Genomic DNA, 26,989 nt, shown 5'->3' with positions numbered 1-26,989 from the left:
ACACATGGTGCGTTGGTCCAGAAATGCTCGAAAGTTGTTGAAGACGTCTTTCAGATTTTCAGGTTAATCGTTTATAATATTTCGTCGAAAATTTTTCTATAGTCAAATCGTTACTACTTTGTACCAGTGAATCAATTGTCACTCAACACGCAACAACAGAGACATTGTCATCACCTATTCTTGTTGCAACAATTTTATTCCGCAACATCAGTTTATCATCATTTGAACAGAATATGACAATGATCGATCACCACGTGCGCAGCGATTTTCTGGGCTTCGAATTGAAATTTTCGAGAACTTTCTTCGTGTTGGTGAACTTTGACACATAATCAACATAATAACTGATTGATCGCGAGTTGAAAAGGTTGCAATAATGTTGCGCCCTGTGGTTGTTATGACAATTTTGTTTTTGATTGTATACCTTTTCACAAAAGTTGGGACAAACGGTTGTGAGGGAGCTTCCTTTGCTGTTTGTTTTCATCTGTTTTGATGACAATTTGATTCACTGATTGTAAAAATTACTCAAAAATATATGTTGAAATCCAAGTTATGCTCGATGAACTGTGAAAATTTCATTCAAATTGGTCCTGGTCTCAAGATCGAGCCTATCATAGTTGATCATTTTGTATGGAAAATCGAAAATATTACAAATGCATTGTCCAATACTGTATATTTGAGTATTTATTTATTTCGGTCTCCGAGGTTTGTTATCACCTCTCCGGACTGGACGCGTCTTCAGACATGGAATCACACGCGTATCTTGCTGACGACTGGAGGCTCTCATTGTCCGATAAGGCGGAAGAAAGCTCAGCACTACAAACGTACAATACCTATGGCATTTCTGTCTGACGAGGCTAGTCCACCTGCTGAATTTCTTGCAAGTCTCGTTGAAGACTGCTGGAAGTGTTGGTTTCACGCCGGTTTGGGCTTATCGGAAGCGCCTCTTTTCAAAGACACATATTATTGAGTATTTCGTGTTTGGACATCGAGTGGGTTTGCGCTTCTTTATTGAACAAGTATTTCCTATCATCCAGTTCAATGTTTGCTGCCGGAATAGATGGACTGATGGACGTCGACGAAGGCTGTGAGCACGAGAAGCCGCCTAGTTTATAAAACACCATTTAAAAGTCGTATCATATTGACACGATTGATTAGCGCAGGCCCCGGTTGTTGAAAATAATAAGCGAAGTATTTAGAGGACGCATTACGGATGACGTCCCGGTGAGATCGATCGTGTATTGGAACAGCACACGTTGTTTCTGCGGTGGATTACATAGTGAGCACTTGAGTTCGATTAGTTCCGAGTCGTCGAGGTTCCCGATACCGAGATTGAAGAGCTCTTGAAGTGAAGTGATTTGGGAAATCTGGATTTAAAATGCCTAAATTGTAAGTGTTAAATTATGGGTGTACATTGTACACAGTTGCTGATGTAAATCGTTTATACATACCTATCTGAAAATTTCAGAGTTCGACTAGTAGCATGTACAGCAATAGTAATAAATTACATCCCCAAATTCGTTCATTCGAATCTTCAGAAGCTATCGTGAAAGTTGTAACGTATGCTCAACGAGCTTGAAATTTGTATGAGTGCATCTAGAAAATCCGATTGTATGACAGTTTCGGATAACCATTTGCCACAATCAATTCGCCAGAATAATTTCTGCCAGAAAACCATTCCCCAGAATATACCATTCGTCACAAAGCCATTCCCCAGAATGGACATTTGCCAGAAAACTATTCCTCAGAATCATTTTTTGTAATTAATTTTCAACCTTGATTGATCGACAAATTTATTGAAAATTTAAGCCTACCGAATTTTTTGATGCTTGTCATGTTGGTATCTTGAATATACTCATATTATTTGTACTTAAAGTAGAAACTACACAATGCCAACTTTCAGATTATTTACATCAAAAGGATTGGACTACTAGCACTGCACAAATATAGCGCAAAATTTACTGAAATCTAGCGTCACTTTTACAGTACATCACTCTCATCGTAAATGTTCCCCCAAATAATATTTATATCATTGTAATATTATAACAAGTCTAAAATAACACGACTGATCGATCCATGTTATTTAGCCTATTTTGATAATGTGAAACATCTCGAAATTCGAATGTGACAGGCACAATAGCTGACCGGAGAACCTACTCACGTTTTCAAAGGCACTTAACTGAAGAAATAGTTGGCAAACATGCTAGTGCACAAAGCCAAAATAAAAAGTACACTGTTGTTGGATGCTTCTTTCGCGAGATTTGTGCCTTTGAAGTTTTAGTGCAATCTTAGAAGTTGATTCCAAAACTTTTTCACCTTAAAATCCTTCGCATACAATTTTATGCAATTTTCACCACTGAAAGATGTGTGGTGAAACTGACGCAAGATTACCTTTTCTTGTTAGATATATAGCTGAACTGAGAAAACAAAATCTGAAACGTTTGGCACGAATTAGTTTAATTGAATGGATTCAGTATTATGAATAGTGTATCTTTGCGGAAAACATCGCAAAACAACTAATAAGAACAGCCAGGGAAAATTATTTTTGAAATATGATCATTTTAGCGCTAAAAATCATTTTAACAATATAACCACAGACAAACAGACGTAACACTTAGAACAAATCGCGATCAAAACCATAGTCGAGAGAACATGTACCGTCAAACGGGGCTTCTTTTGACATTATTTCCACATTCTTCAACTTTGAGGATTTGTAATTCTTATAATTATGGATAGATATTGATAATTCTTGCATATATTTAGATTGTATATGTACCTAACAAATGTGCAAAATATGAGGCAAATCCAACAAGAATTAAAACAAATGCTTGAATAGCGAAAAAAGTGTGTCCTTCAAGACAAAAAAGGGGCTACTTTGGACATTTTCACAATTTGATAATGAAATGATTTTTCCTTATAAATTTCAAACTAATTCTATAGACTATCATTGATAAACATAGTCTAGAAAATTGCAAAGCTCAAAACAATTACACATATATAGCAAATTTCAGCAAAACATGCTATTCACTATTTTAAGTTTGCAGTATGAAACTTAAACTTTCAACTTCCGCTTAAATGGAACTATTAGTTACGAATGCTTGATTTTTATGTTGACATACACGAACGAAGTAACTACTAGGTACTGCGATGATTGTATGATTATTAACGATCAACGCTTCGTCGTCGTAATCATCGTCATCATCGAAACTTCAAAACCAGTTTTTCTGTTCAAAACTAAAAATTATTCGATAAAAATGTGTTCACTGTGTTTCTATTGGAGAATAGAATTTGAACGAAAAAACTGCTTTTGAAAATTTCGAAATCAATGACGGATTCTGCCCCCTTAATGAGTTACCGTAATTTCGGGTGAAATTGATCACTTTCCACTGTTTTCCATGTATGTTTTCTATGATGTTGCCAATTCCAAACAACCTAATGCAGGAAAACAAGTACGACAGTGAGCCATTGGTTTATATACTCAAATTTTCATACAGTTGTGATTTTAGTGCTGAAAATCGTCTCTAAAATAAAAAATCAAGGAATTCCATTTCGGGGTGAAATTGATCACCTGTTAAAACAATTATTGTAAGTTTTGAAAACAACTTTACTTATTTAATTTGAGCCTCCTGAATCCAAGTATGCTTGTCAAATTCTTAACAATGCAAAATATATAGAAATAATTAACAATTAATTTTCAGCAATACCGCAGAAAACGCCTAAATGTAGGCAATTCCTGAAGGAATTTGATGATATCTATACAAAAATTCAATTATTACAACAAAATGAACAAATTGGTACGAATTTTGATGATAAAATTCGTTCTGGGGTTATATTTTAAGCATCCTTACAAATTTTCAGGTTGACACCATGTCCAAATCCTTGTTTAAAACTATAAGTTTATTGATGTCTGCCAATACCACACAGAACACGATGATGGAATTTCCTATTATTTTAATAGAAATAAACATTCCATAACACAAAAAGCTTCACAACATGCAATTTGACAACAGTTAAGGCAAACAACGTTCATTTACATAGGTTGCATTGGTTTCTGTGCTCTATTAGAGGGAAATAAAATCTTGTGACACAGTGATCAATTTCACCCTACTGATTAATTTCACCCGAATTTACGGTATGTACAAAGACTGTCGTAAGTAAAGTTTTGCTAGATCGTAAAGAAGTAAAAGTTTGCTTTCGTAATATGCTTCCAGCTTCTTAGCAGTTTAGAGCTGACTCAAAGTAGTTTTAGCAATTGAAGGATGCAATAGTTTTGTACTGCAAATTCATGTAAAATATGACGGAAAATATTTTTTTCTAGAGATTATGTTGTGAAATTGTCATGGGTACGTATTGAAATATGTGTGTTTTATGTCTATTCACTTTTCCAAATATTTATTTTATTTTTTATGTTTTAAAATATACAAACCAAATCATTATAATAAAATAATAATCGTAAAAATAAGACCTTTGATCAATTATTTAAATAAAACATCAATTTTAAGCAACACAAATCACAAGATTTTTATGAAACATGACGATTTGATAGCTTTGTGATGCTCTAAATAATTTTCCACGACATGGGAAAAATTCAAACAATGTTTGAAAAGCCAATGTTTTATACCTTGTGAATGTTTATTTGGACTTTTCTTGTTTCTTGTATCTTTTTTCTTGTTTTTTTCTGTTATTGTTGATGTTGTTCCAAAAAAAATCATGCCTAGTGGTCGAGCATACATTGGTTAATAAAAGTTCTGAAGACACAAAATTGTTCAGATTAATATTTACGCTGCAAATAAATACAAAAGGTAAGTGTCCAAAGTAGCCCCCGGAATCAAAAGTAGCCCCGTCCGACAGTACGCCCAATGCAACAGATGGCGGTAGTGTGTAAACGTCAAACGTGAACAACAACGATGCGAGCGCTGCGGGTGGTTGATTGGCTATCTACCATATATTTTAATCGGCCGAAAAGTGGTCGATGGACATCAGTGAGAGTGTGACGTCTGTTTGTCTGTGATATAACTCAAATGACTCAGCCCAACGTTCTTTCGGTCATAAATTTATATACATTATTCTGTTCTTAAAAAGAACGTTAAACTTTTTTACTCTTAAAAATAATTTGAACCACGTTATTTTTTTGTTTTAAAGTGGTTTTACACTATTTGCGATAGGCTGCCGAAAAACTCTTCACTCTCAGTATTTGCCCTGATTGTTAGTTTTTGCTATCTGGTACCGGAGATATTTAGAAATTCATTGGAGGACTACTACGTGGCCATGAATAATGGTGGAAGACTGCAGGCAGCAACACACCTTTTCAGTACAATTATGAACAATAGTCAATGATATAAAGAAGGGTAAAACACCCTCGTGGTCTTTTGTTCATTATAATGTTTTAAAATGATCAAGAAAAATGTGATCGTTACTAAAAACGGCATTGCTGAAAACGTTGTCAAAACTTTCATAGGTATGACCGATTAAGCAAAATTAACAAAATACTTAAAAGAATGCAGAACATCCTTAGTAAATTTTCTACCTTTAAGCGTTTTCTGTGGTTCGAGATGCTTTGAATTTTAAATTAACTCAAAAAGTAAATGACTTGTAAGAGTTTAGCCACCATATTTGGCTTCAGGAATCATAATTTTAGTAAGTAACAACATTTCCAATATTACCGAATGATACCCTTCAATGATTGAATCAAAAATCACTTAACTTTTAATTCGATTTGAGATTCAAAATAAGAATGAACAAATGTTTTTAAACTCGGAGAAAAGTTATTGCGTTACAGCCAAGTTTCTAACATGATTTCACAGGCTGGATTCAAACAAAATTCTTCAAAACATATTCAGAGAATTTTGTGTACCAATCTAAGGAATTTTTGAAAGTCAATTTCAAATTGTAATGCGGGGTCAAATTGATCAGATCAGTAGCAAATAGCAACCCCTTCCAAAGATGCTTGACAACTTTATTTTGTATAAGATAAGTTCAGCGATAAGGGACGAATGACCTTCGGGTTAAAGTCCCTCTCAAACAACAACAACAACAACATAAGATAAGTTTCGCACAGAAATATTCACAGTTTTTGAAGTATAAGCAACACTGTTAGAAAAGTCAGTACTGTACTGTAAATATTGTTAATGTTGTTTAAAAAAATCTATTATATTTATTCCTTCATTACCTATCATTTCAATTATTACAATCATTTCTTATATCTGGGTATTCTGGGTTAGAAAACACTATCATATAAAATAAATTTAAGCTTTTTTTAACGTTTTGTTAACAATATATCGTAATCCGGAGTAACATTGATCATTTTTTAAAGTATTTCTTAAATTTTCCATTCCACTATACAAATGTTGCAAGTTTTATATTTTTAAAACAAGTGCTGGCACCCACCACTCCTAACTATATACTGTATTTAGTTTTTCAAAAGATTTAAACATGTTAAAATAAATGTTCTTAGTGATTTTTTGATTCAGCTGATATGGGATAATATTCATCACCCAAGTAAACAACGTTACAACAAGTTTAGATCAGAGTCTATGAATGGAGAGTTGCGCGAAGAGTGAAACCAAATCTACCTATCGAACTGTCAAACTAGTGATCCTTTATAAAGGATTTCTATGTCAAACCGTCTACCTATCGAGCACACCAGCAAAACAGATAGGGGTTATTTTCCAAGACGAGGAAGAACAATCATTGAAAGAAGTCTCTTTGCGCAACTCTCCATTGATAGACTCTGGTTTAGATAACAGAATCGTTTTCGGCGATGCCATATTCAGTAACAACCGCTTTTTCTTGATCAAACGTCTGCAGAACTAATGTGAGACATGAATTTCCGGTAGTTTCAGTAAAAATGATAGAAATCATTGTTTCAAAATGTTGACAAATTGACACATGCACTAAGCGCATTTTTAGCAAAAACCAAGGGGCCTACTGCTCTTGAACTAGATCATGAGTTGTTTCTAAGTAATTCTCAGTAACTCGATTTGCTCGGCTTCATGTGGACATAGCAACTATAAGTGTTTACCTAAAAAGTGGAAAAAATCAAAATTTCACCGATGTAATATTTTAAAAACTTTCGATTAATGTAGCCCAACTTCTTAACTCTAATAAAAAGTAATTCAATTCAATTCAATTCTTAACTCTAGCGGAAAAAAATCCGAGGTACATTCAATTTGCATAATCTGCTGGTTTACACATAGGGTGTATCCCACATCGCCCTATATTATCAATAAATAAATTATATACTCTATTATGGAGTAGACCATAAGTTATATGGTGTTTTGATTCTTCATGTTATAATTTTTATATCTATTATCTATCTATCTATATAAATAAAAATGGAATGGTGTTTGTATGTCACGAAATAACTTACGAACGGGTCAACGGATTAGGATGATTCTTTCTCCGCTTTGTTCGACAAGGGTTCCAACGTGTTTGTGTGTATAAACATCCCAGGATATTCACCAGGAAAGTCGAAAAAACGAGATTGAACAGAACTGTCATTTTGTATAGGGCGATTCAAATCGTTTTCAACAGCCTACTTGATGGCAAGACGAAGTTTGCAGGGACCACTAGTCTATCTTCTATATATAAATAAAAATGGAGTGGTGTTTGTATGTCACGAAATGGCTTGAGAACGGGGCAACCGATTTACACAATTCTTTCACTGTTGTTTTCTTGAAGGGTTCCGACGTGTTCGTGCGACGAAAAAGTTTAAAGAAGTTTTCGGGTAATTTGGTAAAACGGGAGAGTACTAATATGCCATTATGTATGGGAGGTATCATTGACATCTTCCAACAGCCTACTTGATGGCAAGACGAAGTTTGCCGGGACCACTAGTTTATAATAAATATATTATTTGAATTATCATTGCCGTGCTGTGTAACAGAACCACAGTGCACACGATTATAAAAACGATTAAATCAAGCGCCGATGGACCCGTGAACGTACTCTAAGCGTTTGCTCTGCACGTTGATATAATTCCATTGATGACTAAAGTTGCGAGCTATAGGAACAGATTTTTTTTTTTTAATTTTGATTGTACCGTAAAATGCCTTTAAACATGTTTGTCTACAGCCGTGGAGTTGTCTGAAAATCTTGAATTCACGACTTATCGCAGTAGGAGAATCGCATTAAATTTCCATTGAAGTGTCGAAAAATTGAATAATCTTGCTCTTATTGTTTAATTACATTTTTTCTTAATTTGTTTTTATTTGAGTGAACTAAGTTACTAAGCAAAATTAATCTATGAAAGATAGCCCGTAGAAATTTTGATTAACTTTAAAAAAATATACCTTCGTTAATCTCGACTCAAAGAAACATAATGGATGAATATAAAATCTTTAGCGTGTACCTACTTCAAGGCGAACGCTTGCCAACTTCTAGTGACAGTTCACTCTCGGTCGTCCCGTTTGGTGGTCGCGCAGCAAAAAGAATCCGAAAAGAAACATCAAAACATTCTCGCTTCTTTGCGTGCAGCTTTCTGCATTCGTAAATTTTAATTCGTCCGCAAACGAGTACGTGTAGGTCGAAATAATAATAATCTTTTAGTTATCACCCGTTTGATAGTATTCAGTGGCTAGTGATAGTGGCTAATAAGTGCAATTTTCGTTTCGTTTCTTGCGTGGAAAATCAGCAGCGGACCGAACTGGTTCTCGAAGCCCCAGTCGCGGAAAAAGTCCAAAGGTCCTCCGCCGAAGGGAACAACTTTGGTGAGCTTTGCCGAGGACGAAGCACCATCATCCGGATCCACTGCAGGCCCGGTTCCACCGCAGAAATCCCCTCGAAAGCACCATCGGCATCCCGGTAAGTCTCCGAGCCAAGTTTCGTGGGCCAGTGGCAGTGAAGGAGGAAGTGCAGGTGCTTCCTTTGCAGGGGCAGAGGCTGGAGGTCATTTCTCCCGGCAGAGCAGTATAAGGCAAAGTGCAACCAGTCAGCGGAGTGGTTTTTCGACGTCGGGACCCAGCAGGAGGCCGCCGCCAGTCAGACGACCGAAGAAAGCGATGGCCGATTCCGAGAAGGAGGAAGCTGTAAACTTGGTGAGTGGTCGTCTCCTGTTTTGGTCATGTGTGTTGTTTAGTTCTCAAGGAGAAATGTTGGGCAGTTTAGTAGCTACAGTGACGGACAAACCATTAAGACCATCTCACCTAATTGTTTTTTAATTACTGAATTGCTATATTTTTAGCCTTTATAATTTTGTTCTACTATTAGGTTTCACAAAAACGAATTAACAGGAACATATCAACACGAAGTATTTAAAACAATCAGGACTGGTAGCGAGTCATTTTTTAGTGACTTGGTCACTGAAAAGTCACTATTTGCAACAAAAAGTTATCTAAGTCACTTTTTCGTCTTTTGATGGTAATGAAATTTAAAGCTGGGTCAGCTTTTCAAACTCAAACAGCAGGAAACATTTATTTGTTGTTATTGAGATAAATATAGTGTTATTTAGAAATTATGATGCCATGAAAGATTCCTGGCTAATTTTTTGGAAGAATTCAGGCGAATGTTACACCAACGGAAAATGCCAAAACAATTGCGAAAGGTTTTGGAGTAGATTAAACTTAAACTTGAAGATTTATCAAAAGGATGATTTTAATCTTTAATTTTTTACATCAGAAGCTAAGTCTGAAAAATCAGCCATTTATTGTACGTGATATGAGTGATATGATTATTTTCAATAATATATTTATTGAAACATTCAGTCGGAATGTAGATATATTAAGTACCTACGCATCGAATACCTTTCTAATTACTTATGCAAACTAATTCGGTTTGTCTCCAGTTCGTCAAAAATCAATTGTGTTGTGGAGATGTTGTTTATGTGCAAGAAAGTGTTAAATTTTACCGCAATTTAGCCTGGGCGTCGTTTTATGATTTTCGTATTCTGTCAGAATTTTTTTCTTCAGAATAGTCTAAAAATTAATCCAGAAATCCGTCATAATATTGTCCACAATCTAAAATTATCCTTGAAAAACATTTATTGAAAGATGCATCAAGCAATGCGTTTTGAACTTCTACTTCAAAGTCTTCAACATACTTTGGCCAGTAAGTTCTTCAACGGCAGGAATTTTGTTAAACATTCTAACACGAGTTTGTTTTCCGGAATTCATGGATTTGAGTTTTTCTTCCGAATGAAGTAAGCAATTTGAAAAAGTAGCCTATATTATATTGGTCATTTATGGCAATTAAATATTATGGTCAAAAAAAAAAAAAAAATAATTCTACGTGGGTGATCGTAGATGATCGTTATGCCAAACGACCTTATGCCAATTGCTTTATGCCAAATGGCCCACTTCTGCTTGTGACATCTCTTTTTTTGACGTTCACTACGTCTTACGGCAATATACTACTGAATGTCAATTGAAAATCTAAAATTTTGCGCCCGTCACGAAATTATGTTAGGTTTCGAAGGCTAATAACTCAACCATTTATCGCTAGATTTCCAATATTTTCGCACCGATCATTCGGAAATATATATTACATTTTACTCGAATGGAGAAAACTATTGATTATCGACAATAAACTATTGAAAATTGGGAAAATGTCGACCCCTTTCTTACGCAACCACAAACGTTCAAGCAGTTTTCTACGCTTCTTTTGCGACCGGTTCCTGCTTCTTCGGTCATTCTTCTTTTTGCCGTCAGATTGTGTACCAGTGGCGTAGCTAGGGTTTTGGGGCCCGGTGCGGAGATCGATTTAGGGGCCCGATTCGGGGTGAACGCCGTTTAAATGTAAGGCGCTAATGTGAAATCGACTGTTGAAATAAACGATGAAATAACTTTTGTAGAATTACTGAAGTGATGGCACTTACGTTGATAAGTAATAAATGTCAATTAATGAACCTACAGTTTTACAGAAAATCATCGAGAGGGCTTCCAGTGAATTACCATGGAAGTAGAAATATACACTGGTGTAGTAGCTCTGGAAATCTATGATTCGCATACAGCGTATTCCAGGAAAATTTTGGCATTTCCTAAATTTTGTGTTTTGAATCGGAATTAATATTTACATTCGTGACGAAAGAGATGCCTTAAAAATTAATAAATTTGCCCAAAGCTGCTTCAAATGAAATTCAAACAAAATGAACTCCACAGATTTTTTCAGAAGTTCATTCTGTAATTTTTACGAACTTCCTAAGAATTCTGTTAGAAAGTTAACCGCAGAATTCTTCTAAGGATAATCAGAGAAGTTACCTCATGAATTCTTTCAAAGATTCTTTCACATTTTTTTTCAAGAAAATCAAAAGTACTCAAGATTGTACTCAATGATTTACCACCGTTTTTCTTCAAATTTCTACTAAAGGCTTGTTTACAGCATTTTCAAGACTTCAACGAGTATTTTCTCCATGGGTTTTCGAGAATTTCATTCAAAATTATCGTTCAGATTTAATTCCGAGAATTCCTTCATGAATTACTCCTAAGATTGCTTCAGGAATTATTCTAGAAGTTCTTAGAGAAATTTCTTAAAGATGTCATCGAAGAATTTTCTCAATCATTTTTCCTGAAATATCTCCAGAAAAAGTTCAAGGATTTTTTTCAGGAATCATTTGTGAAATTTTCTAAAAATTCAGGAGATATTTCAAAATAAATCCTTCAATGACACGCAAAAAATTGTGCTGTAAAAACTACAATTTAAGGAGGTTAACTTAAGCGCTCGCACCGGCAATTTTCAGCAGATTACAAGTTTGCATGATTTTATCATGTCTGTAGTCGAAAGTAACCCTTGATGAACTCCCACAAAGTTCTCTGAAGGTATTCCAGGGCTCTTGAGGAAGTCTTACAGGATTTCGAAGATAAATTGCTTAGATGATAGAAATAACCAGATTATTTACTGTAGTATTAGCTGGTGATAAACTCCACATGAACTTTTAAAGAAACCATGAAGATTTTACTCGAAAAAGTACACGAGAAATTGTTTGAAAGAACTGCTGGAGTTATTTCGCATGAAATGTTAGAGAATGCCTAAGAGAAATTTCTGAAGGAGCTTCATGAAGAATCCCAGCTTCATATAATCAATTAAAGAAATCAAATCAAATCAAATTTAAAGAGGAATTCCTGAGAGAGTATCAAATATATTTTCTCGGATAACCCCTGGAAGAATTTCGGGAGAAATTCCTAGGGTAAATGTGAATGAAATCTTAAGGGAATCCCAATAAAACTCCTGAAAGGATAACTAGAGAAACTGGCATAGAAATTCTGGGGAAATCAAAATAGACAAGAAAAACTTTGTACTGCTCAAGGATTTCCTGGAGCAAATAACGAAAAAAAATCCTCTAACCATCCCTTGAAACATTAGGAGATTTTTTGAGAAACCTGGTGGTGGAATCAATATAGACATTTCTGAACGAGATCCAAGAAGTATACCTGAAGAGATATTCGTAGCAATCACTAGACGACTTCCTGAAGTTTTTCCTTCAGGAATCTGAAAATAAATTCCTGAAGAACTAGTGAAATAGTCTCTGAACCCGGGACCTCTTGAAGCAGGATTCACTTCAAGTAGAATAGAGAAAAACGTGACCTTAGAGACCATTTTGATTAAAATATACTTTTAAGACCTTTTGTTAAAAATAGAGACTAAGCCTCTTAAAAGAGATCTGCTATCATCCCTGAATAAGTGCAAACTAGTGATCTTTTATAAGAGAGATTCGCAAAAGCTGAGATTTGTGTCAAAGTGTGAGCCAATCGAGCAGCGAGAGCTGTCAAAGCGTGAGCCAAACGAACATGCGTTATGTTTGTTTTGAACTTTTCTTGAGGAGTAATGTAATCCGCTTGAAATGATTTCGGTAAAAGTTGTTTTGCATAGAGCAAAAAATATGAAATATTTTCTTTTTATGAATTTTTCTCAACGCGATATTCAGTTGTTGATTTTGTCTGCTGTTTATAAGTTTGGAAATGTAGCTTAAAGATCTATAACGAAACAACGGGCCCAGATAGCCGTAGCGGTAAACGCGCAGCTATTCAGCATGACCATGCTGAGGGTCGTGGGTTCGAATCCCGCTGGTCGAGGATCTTTTCGTACAGGAAATTTTCTCGATTCCCAGGGCATAGAGTATCTTCGTACCTGCCACACGGATATACACATGCAAAAATTGTCAATCGGCAAAGAAAGCTCTCAGTTAATAACTGTGGAAGTGCTCATAAGAACACTAATCTGAGAAGCAGGCTTTGTCCCAGTTGGGACGTAATGCCAGAAAGAAGAAGAAGAACGAAACAAAATAGCAATGATGAAATCATGTCCTTGTTACAATATTATTCTCGACGCCGAGCAAACTTAGCACTGCTGGTCTGTTGCCAAATCATTCTATTTTACTTCCGCTTATCTCTCATATAAAGGATCACTAGTACAAACCATGTCCCGAAGATGGTAACTGGTTCATTGTTTCAAATGAAAATCGGCTTGTTTAAGAATATAGTTGAGAGAAAACACAAATTCAAGCTCTCATAAGAACCTTTTCACTTGCCCCACGTGATTAGAAAATTGAAGGTGCTTTAATTTAGTTATCTTTAGGTCTACGTCGTATTTTCACTTACCCCATTTACCCACTTGCCCCGTGGTACCTTATTCATAAAACTGAACAGTCAAATATAGACGCAACATCATAATCAAGTGCTAAAAATAAATACAGAAAATCAGAAAATATGGAAAATGAGTTAGGTGGTCTTCAGGTTTCGTCCGTCACTGTATATTCAGATACTAAGTAAGTCTTATTCGTGTGTTTGAGTGGCCTTGCTTTCATTACATTGTTTTGGCCTGACAACACAATCTCTCGTTATCGCGCTATCGTTAGTTTAGTTTAATAATACACTCTTCGGCGATTAGGGGGGGGGGCGGTTTGGATGACATGAATTATTTATTGGGGGTGCTGTTGTTAGTAGCATTCGTAGAGCTTCTCTGCCAGGATGTCGCAATTCTGCACGTCACGTGTCACAGATTAAAAATTGTGTGAGTTAATTGAACTGTTTTTCTTCTGCTAGGTTCAAATCCAATTCAATGATTTTGTTAAATATTTTTTGTAGCATTTTCAAATCAATTTGAATGTTGAAGTTATTTTAGACTCAAATCTTGTCTCTAATGTTTATTGTATTGGGTAGAATTCTATTTGGCGTATTCATCAATAATATGAGTTGCATTTAGCTGAAAAGTGTTTTTTTTTTCAAATTGTGTTAATAATTTTGAATGGTTATCATATATTTCAGTAAGAATAGGCTCTTTGCTATGAAAATATGCAGAAACACATTTTGTTTACCTTTTGTTCTTGAAGTTTTTACAATTGTTGTTCTTGATATAGGCTGAATGAGGAAGGGGTGATACACATATTACGTCACGATTTATTTGATCATTTTTAAACCCCTCAATCTACTTGGTCACGCTGTTTGTATAAATCTTCTGAAAATTGTGTAAGGCTTATCATACTTTCCATGGCTCCCTTCCCCGTCTTGAAACGTTTCGTAATTTGTGCATGACCCCTAAATATTAATCGGCCGGATATTCATTTATCAATACAATTTACAACAATACTCAAACTATTTGATACTCGGCAGAAGGTCATTTTTTCATTTTTCATTTTCATGTATATTTTTATGGGAAGTCTCTATTTCAAATAAAGTGGTCTTTCACTTTTCGTCATTCTATTTGCAGTTAATCCTGGGGTAAGATTCTAGAAGCTCCAGATAAACCTTCAGAGGCTGGAGCTCCAGAAATACTTCCAGTGATTTTTCCAGAGCTTACTTCTGGAATACTTTCAAGGGTTTCTTTGATATTTTTTTTTCAGGATTTGCTCCTGAAAAGCGCCGTGGATTCTTCAAAAGTTCATATAAGATTTCACAATTGTTGATACCGTCATCTCTCCCTTACTCGATATTTCGTATCTCGATATCGAGTTAGAGAACCATAGTAAAAGTAGGTTTTCATGGCTAACTCGATGGTCCCCTTCGATCGCAGTTGCACTGGTTTTGTGTTCTGTAACTCGAAATCTCCCTTCAATATCGTGTTATGGAGAGTTGACTGTACTACTGTTTTTTTTTAAGTAAATCTTCCGATCATTAATACACAATTTTTTTTTAAAAAATCCGATAATTTTCAAAAAAAAAAAAATTATGATATTATCCAGAGACATTTTCCTGGGAACATATCTGAAATAATGTATGGAAAAATTCTTTGAGACTTCATCGCGAAATTTTTGGAAGAATTTGAGAAATTCCTGAATGAATTTAAGGGGAAATCTCTTTAGTAATTCGTGAAGGTATCGTTAGATCAATTCCTGGATGAAATCTTGAAGAAATCCTGAATGACAATTTTGTAGAAAATTCCAAGAAATCCGTGGCACGGTGCTCCGACAAACCTTTATTATGCAAAAAAATTGTCCATCAAATCTGAGTACAGGGCTCGATTTCTCAGGTTGCTCTGCACCTCTGGGCCAATTAAAAAAAAAATAAAAATCCTTAGGAGGAATCTTGAAAAATCTTGATTTGAAGTTTTTGACTAAAAATTTCAATTTAAAACATATTAAAATTACGTAAAAGCACTGAAAAAAAAAACTATAAAAACGCTTAAAAAGTTGTCCAAACCAGGGCCGTCCCACTCGGGCTTAGATTGTGTTTGGTATTTACAACAGACTTAACCCTCTAAGGGCCGATTTTTTCACCTTCGCTTAAGGACATATAGGATAGAATCCCTGTCCTGGCAGGGAAGATGGCTTCTTCACGCATACAGACAAATTCAGCCAGCGGATTGAGCTTTTTCTCAAATTATGCAACTTACCTGTAATAAATCACAGCCAAATTGCTAACACGCCATAAGAACAGGATTACTTTTTTTTTTTTTTACGGTCTAATTTAAAGACACTACACGTTAATGCTTCCAGTGGGCCCAAGTTGCCCTTTGAAGGAAGCACCACACTAGACAACGGACTAGCATGCAACGCCCAGTGGCACAGTCGGAAAACATTCCTCTTGAAAAGTTTTTCGGCCTGAGGCGGGAATCGAACCCACACTCCTTATCACGATGCGGCTAAATGCCTCGGTGACACTAACCGCACGGCTACGAAGCCCATCTTAATCGTTTTCTCAACTGATAATGCCCGAAATCTGACGATTCGTGGTCATTTTCAACACGTATGACGAGTATTTTGGTGCTTGTTTTGATTAATCCACCGGCAAATGAACGACACTTTTCACTTGATTTTCTATCTCTTGCTAAACGTAGGACGTCCAACACAATTTACTTTCACTTATTGTAGTTTATAGAACAAGTAGCAGTAAATTTCTGGTAGAAACAACACAAAACTTTGCAAAACCGTGGTCAAAACAATCACGCTATCACAATATTTCACTTTTTTTATTTTTCTATTTTTTGTCCACTTTCGCTGTTGCAGTGTTGTCAGTATCGTTAGTAGTTATGTACGAAAACAGGCAATTTGAAAGCGAATTGAGAAAAAAAAAAACGCTGACTACAAACATAATATGAACTGGCAACGATGTACATTTGATTCATATTTTACTACTACTCAGAAATAAGAGAATAATGTTGTGCCTACCACTACATTTACATTAAAATTTGTGGATTCAACGGAGTTTCACCTTAAGCTGTAAACCACGTTTACCCCTATGGTTAAACTAGGTTTAGTGCCTAAGCGGTGGTGAAGAAACCGCTTATAAGACCCAAATTTTTATTTTCGATTTAAGTATTATTTTTCGTTATCTAAGATCGTTCTAAACACGTTCGTGGGCTTCGTAGCCGTGCGGTTAGGGTCACCATGCACTCAACCGCATCGTGCTAAGGAGTGTGGGTTCGATTCCCGCTGCAGGCCGGAAAACTTTCGTGAGGAATGTTCTCCGACTGTACCACTGGGCGTTGCATGCTAGTCCGTTGTCTAGTGTGGTGCTTCCTTCAAAGGGCAAAATGTCCTCTGGAAGCATTAACGTGTAGGTGTCTTTTTTTAAATTTATTTTTATTCGCAAATTTTCAAATTTTGGTTTTTGATTTTTATAATTTTTATGTTTGAACATCCCTAGCTTTTTTCATTTTTTCTTGAAGCAATTTCTAGTTGTTTTTTGGCAATAAAAAAAAATTTAAATTGTTACGGTATTTTTAAAAATATTAAATTTTTATTTATTTTTCGGAGCGTATTTTATTTTCCGTGTAACTAACAGAAAAACATGTTTGAAATGATTTTAATACCACCAGGCTCTTCTTTTGTGATAGGTTAATCGTAGAAAAATATAAAAGGTACGATTTTTTATATTACACGTTAAATGAAGCCCAGGAATTTGTAGGTTATATAAGAATGCAATTTTTCAAACAATTTCTAAAAATACAAAAAAGTTTCAAAAGTCATAAAAAACTTTTCTTATATACGTGTTATGAGTCAAGGTATAAGCCAAAAATAAAATCATTTTGATTTCCGATCTACGAAAAAATACACAAAATTCTAAAGTGTTCTAATTTAACTTTTAAGCCTACGTATGTTTTTACATGGCTTAAACCACCAAGCTAAGTATAATAGAAGGTAATCTAATACCTTTCAATTGGTTTAACGTAGGAAACAACAATCAATTAAACTTACACCAGTAAACTATGCAAAAAACACACTTAAGCCACTTCGGTATGTTAAGTCAGTTGTAAATTTATCTAATCATAACAACGGTAACAATTATATACTTGTTAAGAACAGTTTGACCAACTTTTTTAGCGTTTTTGTTAGGGTTTCCAGTACTTTTACGAAATTTTAAAATAATTTATATTGAAATTGTCAGTCAAAAACGTTAAACCAAGATTTCTCGAGATTCCTCCTAGAGATTTTTTTTTTTAAATTGGCCCAGAGTTGCAGAATAACCTCAGAAATCGAGCCATGTACTCAGATTTGATGGACAATTTTTTTTTGCATAATAACGGTCTGTCGGCGCACCGTGCATGGAAGAATACATGTTTAAACGATAGTTTTGGCTGTATTTTCTATGCATTCCATGACGTTTTCCTTAGGTGACTCATATTGCCCCAATCACCCCTAAAAGCAAATGCTGGGAAGGAGCTTGAGGCAGATTAAAAGTGCCAGTACTACCTTTATTGCTACTGACAAAAAAAATTCCAAGAAATCCGTGGAGGCATCTCTGGTAAAATCTGGAAAACCTATTCTTGGTTATCTTTTAAACGGGAATCTTTCAGCAAGTCTTAGAGAATTCGATGGAAGGAAGAATCACTTGATAAATTCCTAGTAGACTTAGAACTTTTTGAAAAATTTCTGAAAGAATCTTTGATTTCTCAAAGGTATCTGAATGAAAATCTTCGTACGGAAGTCAAAATCTGAATGAAACTTTGAGCTTAAAACTAAAATAATTTCTGATTAAATTCCAGGAGAAAATCATGAAAAATACACATAGCTTAACACTTGTAATGTCATGAAGAATTCTAGAGTATCCTTTGAGTAGTCAGATTCTATGCGGAATCAATCCCTTATCTCCTGGTTCCTGTTAGATTTATTTTTGTTTTCTTCGTTCCTTCTTGGTATCTTTTCTAATGTTTCTATTTTGAAGACACTCTTTCGCTATCAGCCCAGTAATTTATAGTTTCATATTGGGCATATATGTATGCCTAATATGTATTATACACATTCGATACAACCTTTGTGTCATTGACCTTTGAATATCGATTAATTTGCATCGCATAGAGCAAACATACCCTGTCGAACTAAATGATAAGTGTTCATGTTAATTAAACTTCAAACTTGTAGCGCAATAAACGAGATTGTATCCTCTGACCCGTCGATAATGCAAATTACACCAACAACTGCATCGTTCACCTTTTGCACTCGTTCGGTGGCCTATGGCAGTTGTGCCCTTAGCGTGCTAGCGCGCTGTAATCTCGATAATCCTATCAAATGCGTGAAATAACCCCATCCCCATTCTCCCTCTCCCGTCAACTTAGGTCGTTAGGCCCATATTCTTCTAATAGCGACACTTATATCTGTGTGTTCCATTTCATGGCGTGTCTTCTTTCTGACGTCCGTTTGGCAGCAAGTGGAGTTCGAGTGGGTGCTGCACGAGGAGGTTCACTCGGTGCTGAAACAGCTGCACGTCATCCTGGTGGAATGTGCCCATCGGTTTCCGGTTCCGCTGTACGGGAACGAAGGCAAAAAGCAGGACAAGTTCGTGCTGACGGCCGCTCCGGAGCAGCTGAAATGCGTCGTCACGCTCACCGGCGATAGCATAACTCATGCGGTAAGTTTAACGGGAGATTTGATAATTTAACTGTATTTTATCTATCTAAAAACATTTGACTTCGATAGCCATCATTGACGGTAATTTTCGCTGAAACCGGTTCTCTACATGAACTTGATCTTTTAAAACGTTTAAAATTGTAGAGGTAATCTTATCGAGTATTTAAAATAAATCGCATTCGCTTGGTCAAACTGATGGACCCTTTATTTATTAGCACAATTCCTATAGTATTCTGGACAAAATGATCATAAAATCCCCAAAATTTGTTCAATCTAAGAAAAAAAAAACATTGAAACCTGTAAGGCTATAAAACATATCTTCTTAGATTTAACCCACGGTTTTAATGGTTAGGCAAGTCATTCATAAAGGATCTTCGTACTTGCCACAGTGATCAATTGGCAAATATAGCTCTCAGTTAGTAACTAAGAACTATATCGTAATGAAGTAACCTTTCAATTTTTATCATTATTTGGGAAACCACTAATATAATCATCATACATAATGAAACCCTTGTGTTTAATGGCTTATATCTCTCTCTACCGCCTCCTTTCTCCACAGGACATCAATTTCAAGGTGCAACGGCAGCAGCAGCAAACCCAACGGACCACCATCACCCAAGACTACCCGTGGAAGATCCAACAGGTACAGGATGCTGCCAACCACCTCCAGCAAGCAATAAACCACATCGACAATGTTGATAGTTCGTACAACTTCAAAACCTCCGACGAGGTGCTGCACATCCTGGGGAACATCTTGGGAGCGCTGCAGCGAGGCCGCACCTCACTGGTCGTTCCCCGGAAGAAGCCCATCGACGAGCTGATGAAGAGCCGAAACATGAAGGCTCTGTCGCCCAACCTGCCGGAAGATTTGGCCATCAGCTTCTACATCCAGAGCCACAAGTTGATCTTCGTGGCCTATCAGCTGACCAACTTTCAGGGTACGATGAAGTTTGATTCCTGCCAGGCCGAGTGTTCCGTACCGTGGCTGAACGAGGTGCTAGTTTTGTTCACTGTGGCGCTGCAGCTGTGCCAGCAGCTTAAGGATAAGGTAATTGCTCACAGAAATCGCTTGTTGAATATTAGAGGCGTGACCACATTCTAAACCGTGGGTAGGACGAACGGTAACAATATGGCCAATTTTTTCACAAAATACGCATCTAAATCCGAATCCTTCACAAATATTTAGAAACTGTCGTGAAGACAAATTTAACTTTCGAGTGATACTTTCAAAATTTATATCATTAATCGATAGTTTTGTTGTGCGCGTTATCGGAGGAATGAATAAAGGGCGATCTGCGGTTATATTTCGGACGAGATCAACCAGCGGGAAAAGATACGGCTCTATGCGTTTACTCTTAAAACTATTTTTGTTTATTTTTCCCTTTATTTTCTCGGAACTTACAAAGTTGAACGATAGCAACCAGGGGTGTATCATCCCCATACTACGCCCCCATACACCATGAATCTCACTCGGTGTCCTGATGGTGTAACTAAAACCTTCCGATCGTCTTGTTGATCGGATGTAGATTCTTCCGATAAATAAGCTGGTTTCAATCGGTCGCTTTTTAACTGCGTCGACTCGTACAAACAAGTGTGTGCATTTCATCAATTCTTTATTAACAAAAATTCTTTTGGAATTATCGAAGACATGTGGAAAAATCTAATCGATCATTGCGATACAAAAATCACCTGGTACTCATAGTCCTCGGCCGTACACTAGATCATCAGGGGAACATTTCATATCTTCTCTATAAGCAAAGTGAAATCCGAGCAATATGATTGGCAATCTGAAGTACCAGTTTTTCGAATCTACGCATGTGATTGCTGCTTCAGAGAGATCGTAGTGTGTCGTGCTTCATACCGGACGTGTAAAATTTTCAAAATTGTCTGTTCTTAGTTTCTTCAACTAGCAAATAAATTTAGCTTTTGAACTCATTTAAGTAAATGTGATTAGTGGTGTAAAAGGAAAATGTGTGACATTGTGCCTTCCGTGCTGTAATCAAAGATGAGTTTCGGCCGTTGGGATAAGGATGACGAGAAGATTGCGGATGTTGCAGGCAATTTAATGAGTTTGTTCCATTTTACCATGGCGGGCGTTTTTTCGCGTTTTTTTTATTACGGTATGCATTTGCATGGTCGGAATTCATTTTTATTCAGCGTTTCGGCCGGACGGTTGGAAAAAAAATCGGCTGAGAGCTTCCGATGACCCTGGAGGGATTGGTTCTGCTTTTTACCGAGCAGAATGTCGCAACTGTCAAACGCGAAATAAAGAATTGTTTCTCTCTTTTGATTGCCGGCATTCAAAAGATTAAATTTAAAACAATTAAACATCAAATACTCTGCGTCTATCGCCAGCTTTTCAGGCGAATCCTGACCAAATACCTTTCCCAATCCCCAACTCCATAGCACTTATGAGGGTGTCGCTGAGTCGGTGGCCTCTCATTAAGTAAGTGCTAAATCAACATTTCCAGGCTGCAAAACGGTGAGTCGACAACAAGGAAGGAGCGTTCAACACAGCTCTGGTCCTCACAAGTTCCTACCTCACGCTTCCACGGGTCAAACGATGACAAAGACCGCCAGCTAAGGGTTGCGTACTTAGCTGGTAGTGCAGCCTGGGCACTGTTGTCCTTCTGACATCAGCTAGATTGAGGAGGTACGTCTCGAGCGTCTGTTCACCAGGAGGTGCGGCTCAAACAGCGTCTGTTCTGGTATCCAGCGGCTGAGCAAGAAATGCTGAATCGCGCACAGCTAAATCCAAGGTGGTAGCCCCATCAGCGCGATCGTCCTAGTGTTAGTTGGGACGTTAAACAGAGCTGGCACGATGGCGCTCCGGCGAGACAGGAGTGTTGGCGTAGGCCCAATAAGCCACCCGTAAAAAACCTTATTGCGAATAACATAGGAGATAATACGACCCGGAACAATCGGCAAAGACCCACGCGACGAAATAAGGATTACGATTGGAAACTTGGAACATGGAACTGCAAGTCACTTGGTTTCGCAGGTTGCGACAGGATAATCTATGACGAACTACATCCCCGTAACTTCGATATCGTAGCGCTGCAGGAACTTTGTTGGACTGGACAGAAGGTGTGGAAAAGCGGGCATCGAGCGGCTACCTTCTACCAAAGCTGTGGCACCACAAATGAGCTAGGAACTGGCTTCATAGTGTTGGGCAAGATGCGACAACGCGTTATCGGGTGGCAGCCGATCAACGCAAGGATGTGCAAGATGAGGATAAAAGGCCGTTTCTTCAACTACAGCATCATCAACGTACACTGCCCACACGAAGGGAGACCCGACGACGAGAAGGAGACGTTTTACGCGCAGCTGGAGCAGATTTATGACGGATGCTCGCCGCGTGACGAGTAAATCGTTGTTGGCGACATGAACGCACAGGTAGGACGAGAGGAGATGTACAGACCGGTGATCGGGTGGAACAGTCTGCACGCCGTATCTAACGACAACGGCCAACGATGCGTCAACTTTGCAGCCTCTCGTGGTATGGTAGTCCGACGCACCTTCTTCCCCCGTAAAGATATCCATAAGACCACCTGGAGATCACCCGATAACCTAACCGAGAACCAAATCGACCACGTTCTAATCGACGGAAAATTCTTCTCTGACATTACCAATGTTCGCACATACCGCAGTGCGAATATAGATTCGGATCACTACCTAGTTGCTATATGCATGCGCTCAAAACTTTCGACGGTGACAAACTCGCGTCGAAGCCGAACGCCGCGGCTTAACATCGAGCGGCTACGGGACTCAGAAGTAGCCCAAGAATACGCGCAGCAGCTGGAAGTGGCCCTACCAACGGAAGAGCAGCTCGGCGCCGCCACTCTTGAAGATGGCTGGAGGCACATAAGATCCGCCATAGGTAGCACCGCAACAGCAGCACTAGGTCCAGCGGCCCCGAATCAGAGAAATGACTGGTACGACGGCGAATGCGAGCAGTTGAAGAATGAGAAGAATGCAGCATGGGCGAGAATGCTGCAACACCGCACGAGAGCGAACGAGGCACGGTATAAACAGGCGCGGAACAGACAAAACTCGATCTTCCGAAGAAAAAAGCGCCATCAAGAAGAACGAGATCGCGAAGCGATGGAAGAGCTGTTCCGCGCTAAAGACACACGGAAGTTCTACGAGAAGCTTAACCGTTCGCGCAAAGGCTTTGTGCCACAAGCCGACATGTGCAGAGACTTTGACGGAAATCTTCTCACGAACGAACGTGAGGTGGTCGAAAGGTGGCGGCAGCACTACGACGAGCACCTTAATGGTGATGTGGCCAGTAGCGGAGGTGGCACGGAAATAATTTTGGGAGCACGCGCGGACGACGAAAGACTTCCGCCTCCAGATCTCCAAGAGGTAGAAACGGAGATTAGACGGTTGAAAAACAACAAAGCCGCTGGAGTGGACCAACTTCCTAGCGAGTTGCTAAAATACGGTGGTGATGCACTGGCAAGTGCGCTGCACTGGGTTATTTCCAAGATTTGGGAGGAGGAAGTATTGCCGGAGGAGTGGATGGAAGGTGTCGTGTGTCCCATCTACAAAAAGGGCGACAAGTTGGATTGCGCCAATTATCGTGCGATCACAATTTTGAGCGCCGCCTACAAGGTACTCTCCCAAATTCTATGCCGCCGTCTATCACCAATTGCTAGAGAATTCGTTGGACAATATCAGGCAGGATTTATGGGCGAACGAGCAACAACGGACCAGATATTCGCCATCCGCCAGGTGTTGCAGAAATGCCGCGAATACAATGTACCCACACATCATTTATTCATCGATTTTAAATCGGCCTATGATACAATCGATCGAGAACAGCTATGGCAGATTATGCACGAATACGGTTTCCCGGACAAACTGATAAGATTGATCAAGGCGACGATGGAGCGAGTGATGTGCGTAGTCCGAGTATCAGGGACACTCTCGAGTCCCTTCGAATCTCGCAGAGGGTTACGGCAAGGTGATGGCCTTTCGTGTTTACTGTTCAACATTGCTTTAGAGGGTGTGATAAGAAGAGCGGGGATAGACACGAGTGGCACGATTTTCAGAAAGTCCGTTCAGTTACTTGGTTTCGCCGACGACATTGATATCGTAGCACGGAACTTTGAGACGATGGCGGATACGTACATCCGACTAAGGGCTGAAGCTAGGCGAATCGGACTGAACATCAATGTGTCAAAGACGAAGTACATGATAGCGAGGGGCTCAAGAGAAGACACGGCACGCCCCCCACCTCGAGTTCATATTGACGGTGATGAAATCGAGGTTGTCGAAGAATTCGTGTACTTGGGCTCACTGGTGACCGCCGACAACGACACCAGCAGAGAAATCCAGAGACGCATCGTTGCTGGAAATCGTGCCTACTTTAGACTCCGCAGAACGCTCCGATCGAGCAAAGTTCGCCATCGCACGAAGATGACCATCTACAAGACGCTGATTAGACCGGTACTCCTCTATGGGCACGAAACATGGACCCTACGTGCAGAGGATCAACGCGCCCTTGGTGTTTTCGAACGGAAGGTGTTGCGGACCATCTACGGCGGAGTGCAGATGGAAGACGGAACGTGGAGAAGGCGGATGAACCATGAATTGCACCAGCTGTTGGGAGAACCAACCATTGTCCACCTCGTAAAAATTGGGAGGCTGCGGTGGGCCGGGCATGTCACCAGAATGTCGGATACCAACCCGGTGAAAATGGTTCTCGAAAACAATCCGACCGGCACAAGACGACGTGGTGCGCAGCGAGCAAGATGGGTCGATCAAGTTGAGGACGATCTGCGGACCCTTCGCAGAATGCGTGGCTGGCAACGGGCAGCCATGGACCGAGTCGAATGGAGACGTCTCCTACGTACAGCAGAGGCCACCCAGGCCTTAGCCTGACTGGTAAGGTAAGTAAATCAACATTTCCTCCCCTATCCCAAGTTACGGTAAAGATGGGGGTGGCCGGGAATAGCAATATTCATGATTTTAGTATTCTTGTTTAAGATTGGAAAGATGTTTGTTACAGGTTAGGTGTATTGTAGTTAAAAATATTAGGGAAATTATTTGTTTCGTTTATTTTTTGAATGGAATTGGACCTCTTAATGAATGTAACTGAATCTAAACATGAAATGATTCATGCTCATCTACAGTGTTAAACGGCGTATACTCCTACAATAGGTACTTTTATTGGCTATAATTGGCAAATCCGGTGCTTCTACCCTATGGAAAGTTTATGTGTAGGACATGATCTAGCGCCGCTAATATATTATAAATGAATGAAATATTTTCTAATACAATATAACACCTTTCAGATTTCAGTATTCTCCCAGTACAAGGATTTCACAGTTGGTTCTCGATCGGCATCCGCCATGTCCTATTGATTGGACCAGTCGCCGGCGCCGGATTCGCTGATACCGTGCCGAGCTTAATTGAGGGTTGGATATTTACGCGGAGCATTGTCCATCGGGTTCAGTTTGAGATTTTGATCCCCTAGGTCTCACCCATTATTTTCAAAAGTGTAGAGCAAGCTCCTCAGTTTTCAGACCAGGACAAAGTGGATACGTGAAATTAGTGAAATCTTCGATCCTATTAATTGTTAAGTAGCTTCACACTTAGTCGGACAATGGCGTAGTTCAAGCGAAAATCTCGTAACGGAAATCAGTGAAATTGGCCGTCGCCGGCCGTTGTTGAAAATGTTTTGATGTTTGTTGATAAATTACTAGGTACTCGTGCTGTTATCGGCGGATGTCTACAAGGTGGACGGTTGATTCATCGAGGGAGTTCCCCAAACAGGCCCCACAACTGCGTTAAATTGCAATTGGTAAGTTGCTACCTATTCTGTCCATGAGACGGCACACGGTCTAATCGCGTTTATGTTTCTGATTTTAGTGTTTTATCAACCAGAGCTACCAGACACGACTGGACAGACAGCCGATAACGACACCCACATTTAGATAAGCGCAAGTGAAACAGAACAGAAAAAGTGAATTAATGTTTAAGAGTACTTAACAGGTCGTAAGTAAACTGAAATAATGAAATCGTATAGTGGCAAATATTTACTCAAACTTGTGCGTGCGGAACGGCGTACGAGTGTTCCGCTTTTATGATGGTTCCACACTTCGGTCGGCAGCCGGTCAGAATGAGGGGGGTGTGTGCAATCAATCACGATCGATCACCGAATGGATGGATCGTGCGTGAATGGGCGAGTATCGAACGAACAGGAAACTATAGATTTAGTAGTTCTTTGGTGGTAGGAATCTCGAAATGTCGCTACTGCATGTAGGTACGAGGACCGGTTGCTGAACGGAGGTCGGACAATGAACTGTGAAATATATGTAGTTTAGGCACACATAAACTAGTAATTGTTCGAACGCAGGAGCGTTACCTTTACAACACAAGAAATTGGTAACTTAAAGGTTTTTGAACTATTATTCTACATTAGTATGCTTTTAATTTTTTTTAAATATATTTATTTTGATATATCTTCAGTTGTTATGTTTTTTTTGTAATATATAGTCCGTCTTTTTTTTTCATCACGTGTTTGACATTTTTTTCTCAACCCCCTTCAATATAAGAATTTAAAATTGTTCGTATTTGAGCATAATCATCCAAGTTGTCCTGCAGATCGGGTCTTAGTTATCCAGCAATTCTACGGCAGTCTAAATTTATAAAATTCATGTTATAAATTAACTCTCATTCTAAGCTATACAGCTTCATTACGCCTGAAAAAAGTTTACTTTACTTTTGCTGATCCAATGTTCCTCAGGACCGAACCTGTATTACAATGTT

General features: G+C 38.4%; 1 protein-coding gene across 3 annotated transcripts; it reads left to right on the top strand.

Moving 5' to 3' along the window:
• The first annotated feature begins 915 nt into the window (after positions 1–915).
• Positions 916–26,688, top strand: LOC5566268 (protein rogdi). Of its 3 annotated transcripts, none has more exons than XM_021840859.1 (6): positions 916–1,386; positions 8,633–9,032; positions 19,008–19,211; positions 19,770–20,258; positions 25,513–26,021; positions 26,090–26,688. In XM_021840859.1, the coding sequence occupies exons 1-5, from the start codon at positions 1,376–1,378 to the stop codon at positions 25,579–25,581; spliced, it is 1,173 nt and encodes a 390-aa protein (XP_021696551.1). In that variant the 5' UTR covers positions 916–1,375; the 3' UTR covers positions 25,582–26,021; positions 26,090–26,688. The 3 variants fall into 3 exon arrangements, with proteins under 3 accessions (XP_021696551.1, XP_021696550.1, XP_021696552.1); XM_021840858.1 differs by having other exon boundaries at positions 8,630–9,032; XM_021840860.1 differs by lacking the exon at positions 916–1,386 and adding an exon at positions 8,380–8,510 and having other exon boundaries at positions 8,630–9,032.
• The last annotated feature ends 301 nt before the right edge of the window (positions 26,689–26,989 follow it).

This window comes from Aedes aegypti, chromosome 2 (genome assembly GCF_002204515.2).
Source record: "Aedes aegypti strain LVP_AGWG chromosome 2, AaegL5.0 Primary Assembly, whole genome shotgun sequence".
In the NCBI taxonomy this organism is placed as follows: domain Eukaryota; kingdom Metazoa; phylum Arthropoda; class Insecta; order Diptera; family Culicidae; genus Aedes; species Aedes aegypti.
Note: the sequence above shows the minus strand (reverse complement) of the source record. Positions and strands in the feature narration are given on the sequence as shown.

What these genes read in the sequence shown, in the direction of transcription:
- LOC5566268 (XM_021840858.1), top strand. An exon ending in AGGAGGAAGCTGTAAACTTG is followed by an intron (nt 9,033 to 19,007) that starts GTGAGTGGTCGT and finishes TCCGTTTGGCAG; the next exon opens with CAAGTGGAGTTCGAGTGGGT. An exon ending in GCCAGCAGCTTAAGGATAAG is followed by an intron (nt 20,259 to 25,512) that starts GTAATTGCTCAC and finishes AACACCTTTCAG; the next exon opens with ATTTCAGTATTCTCCCAGTA.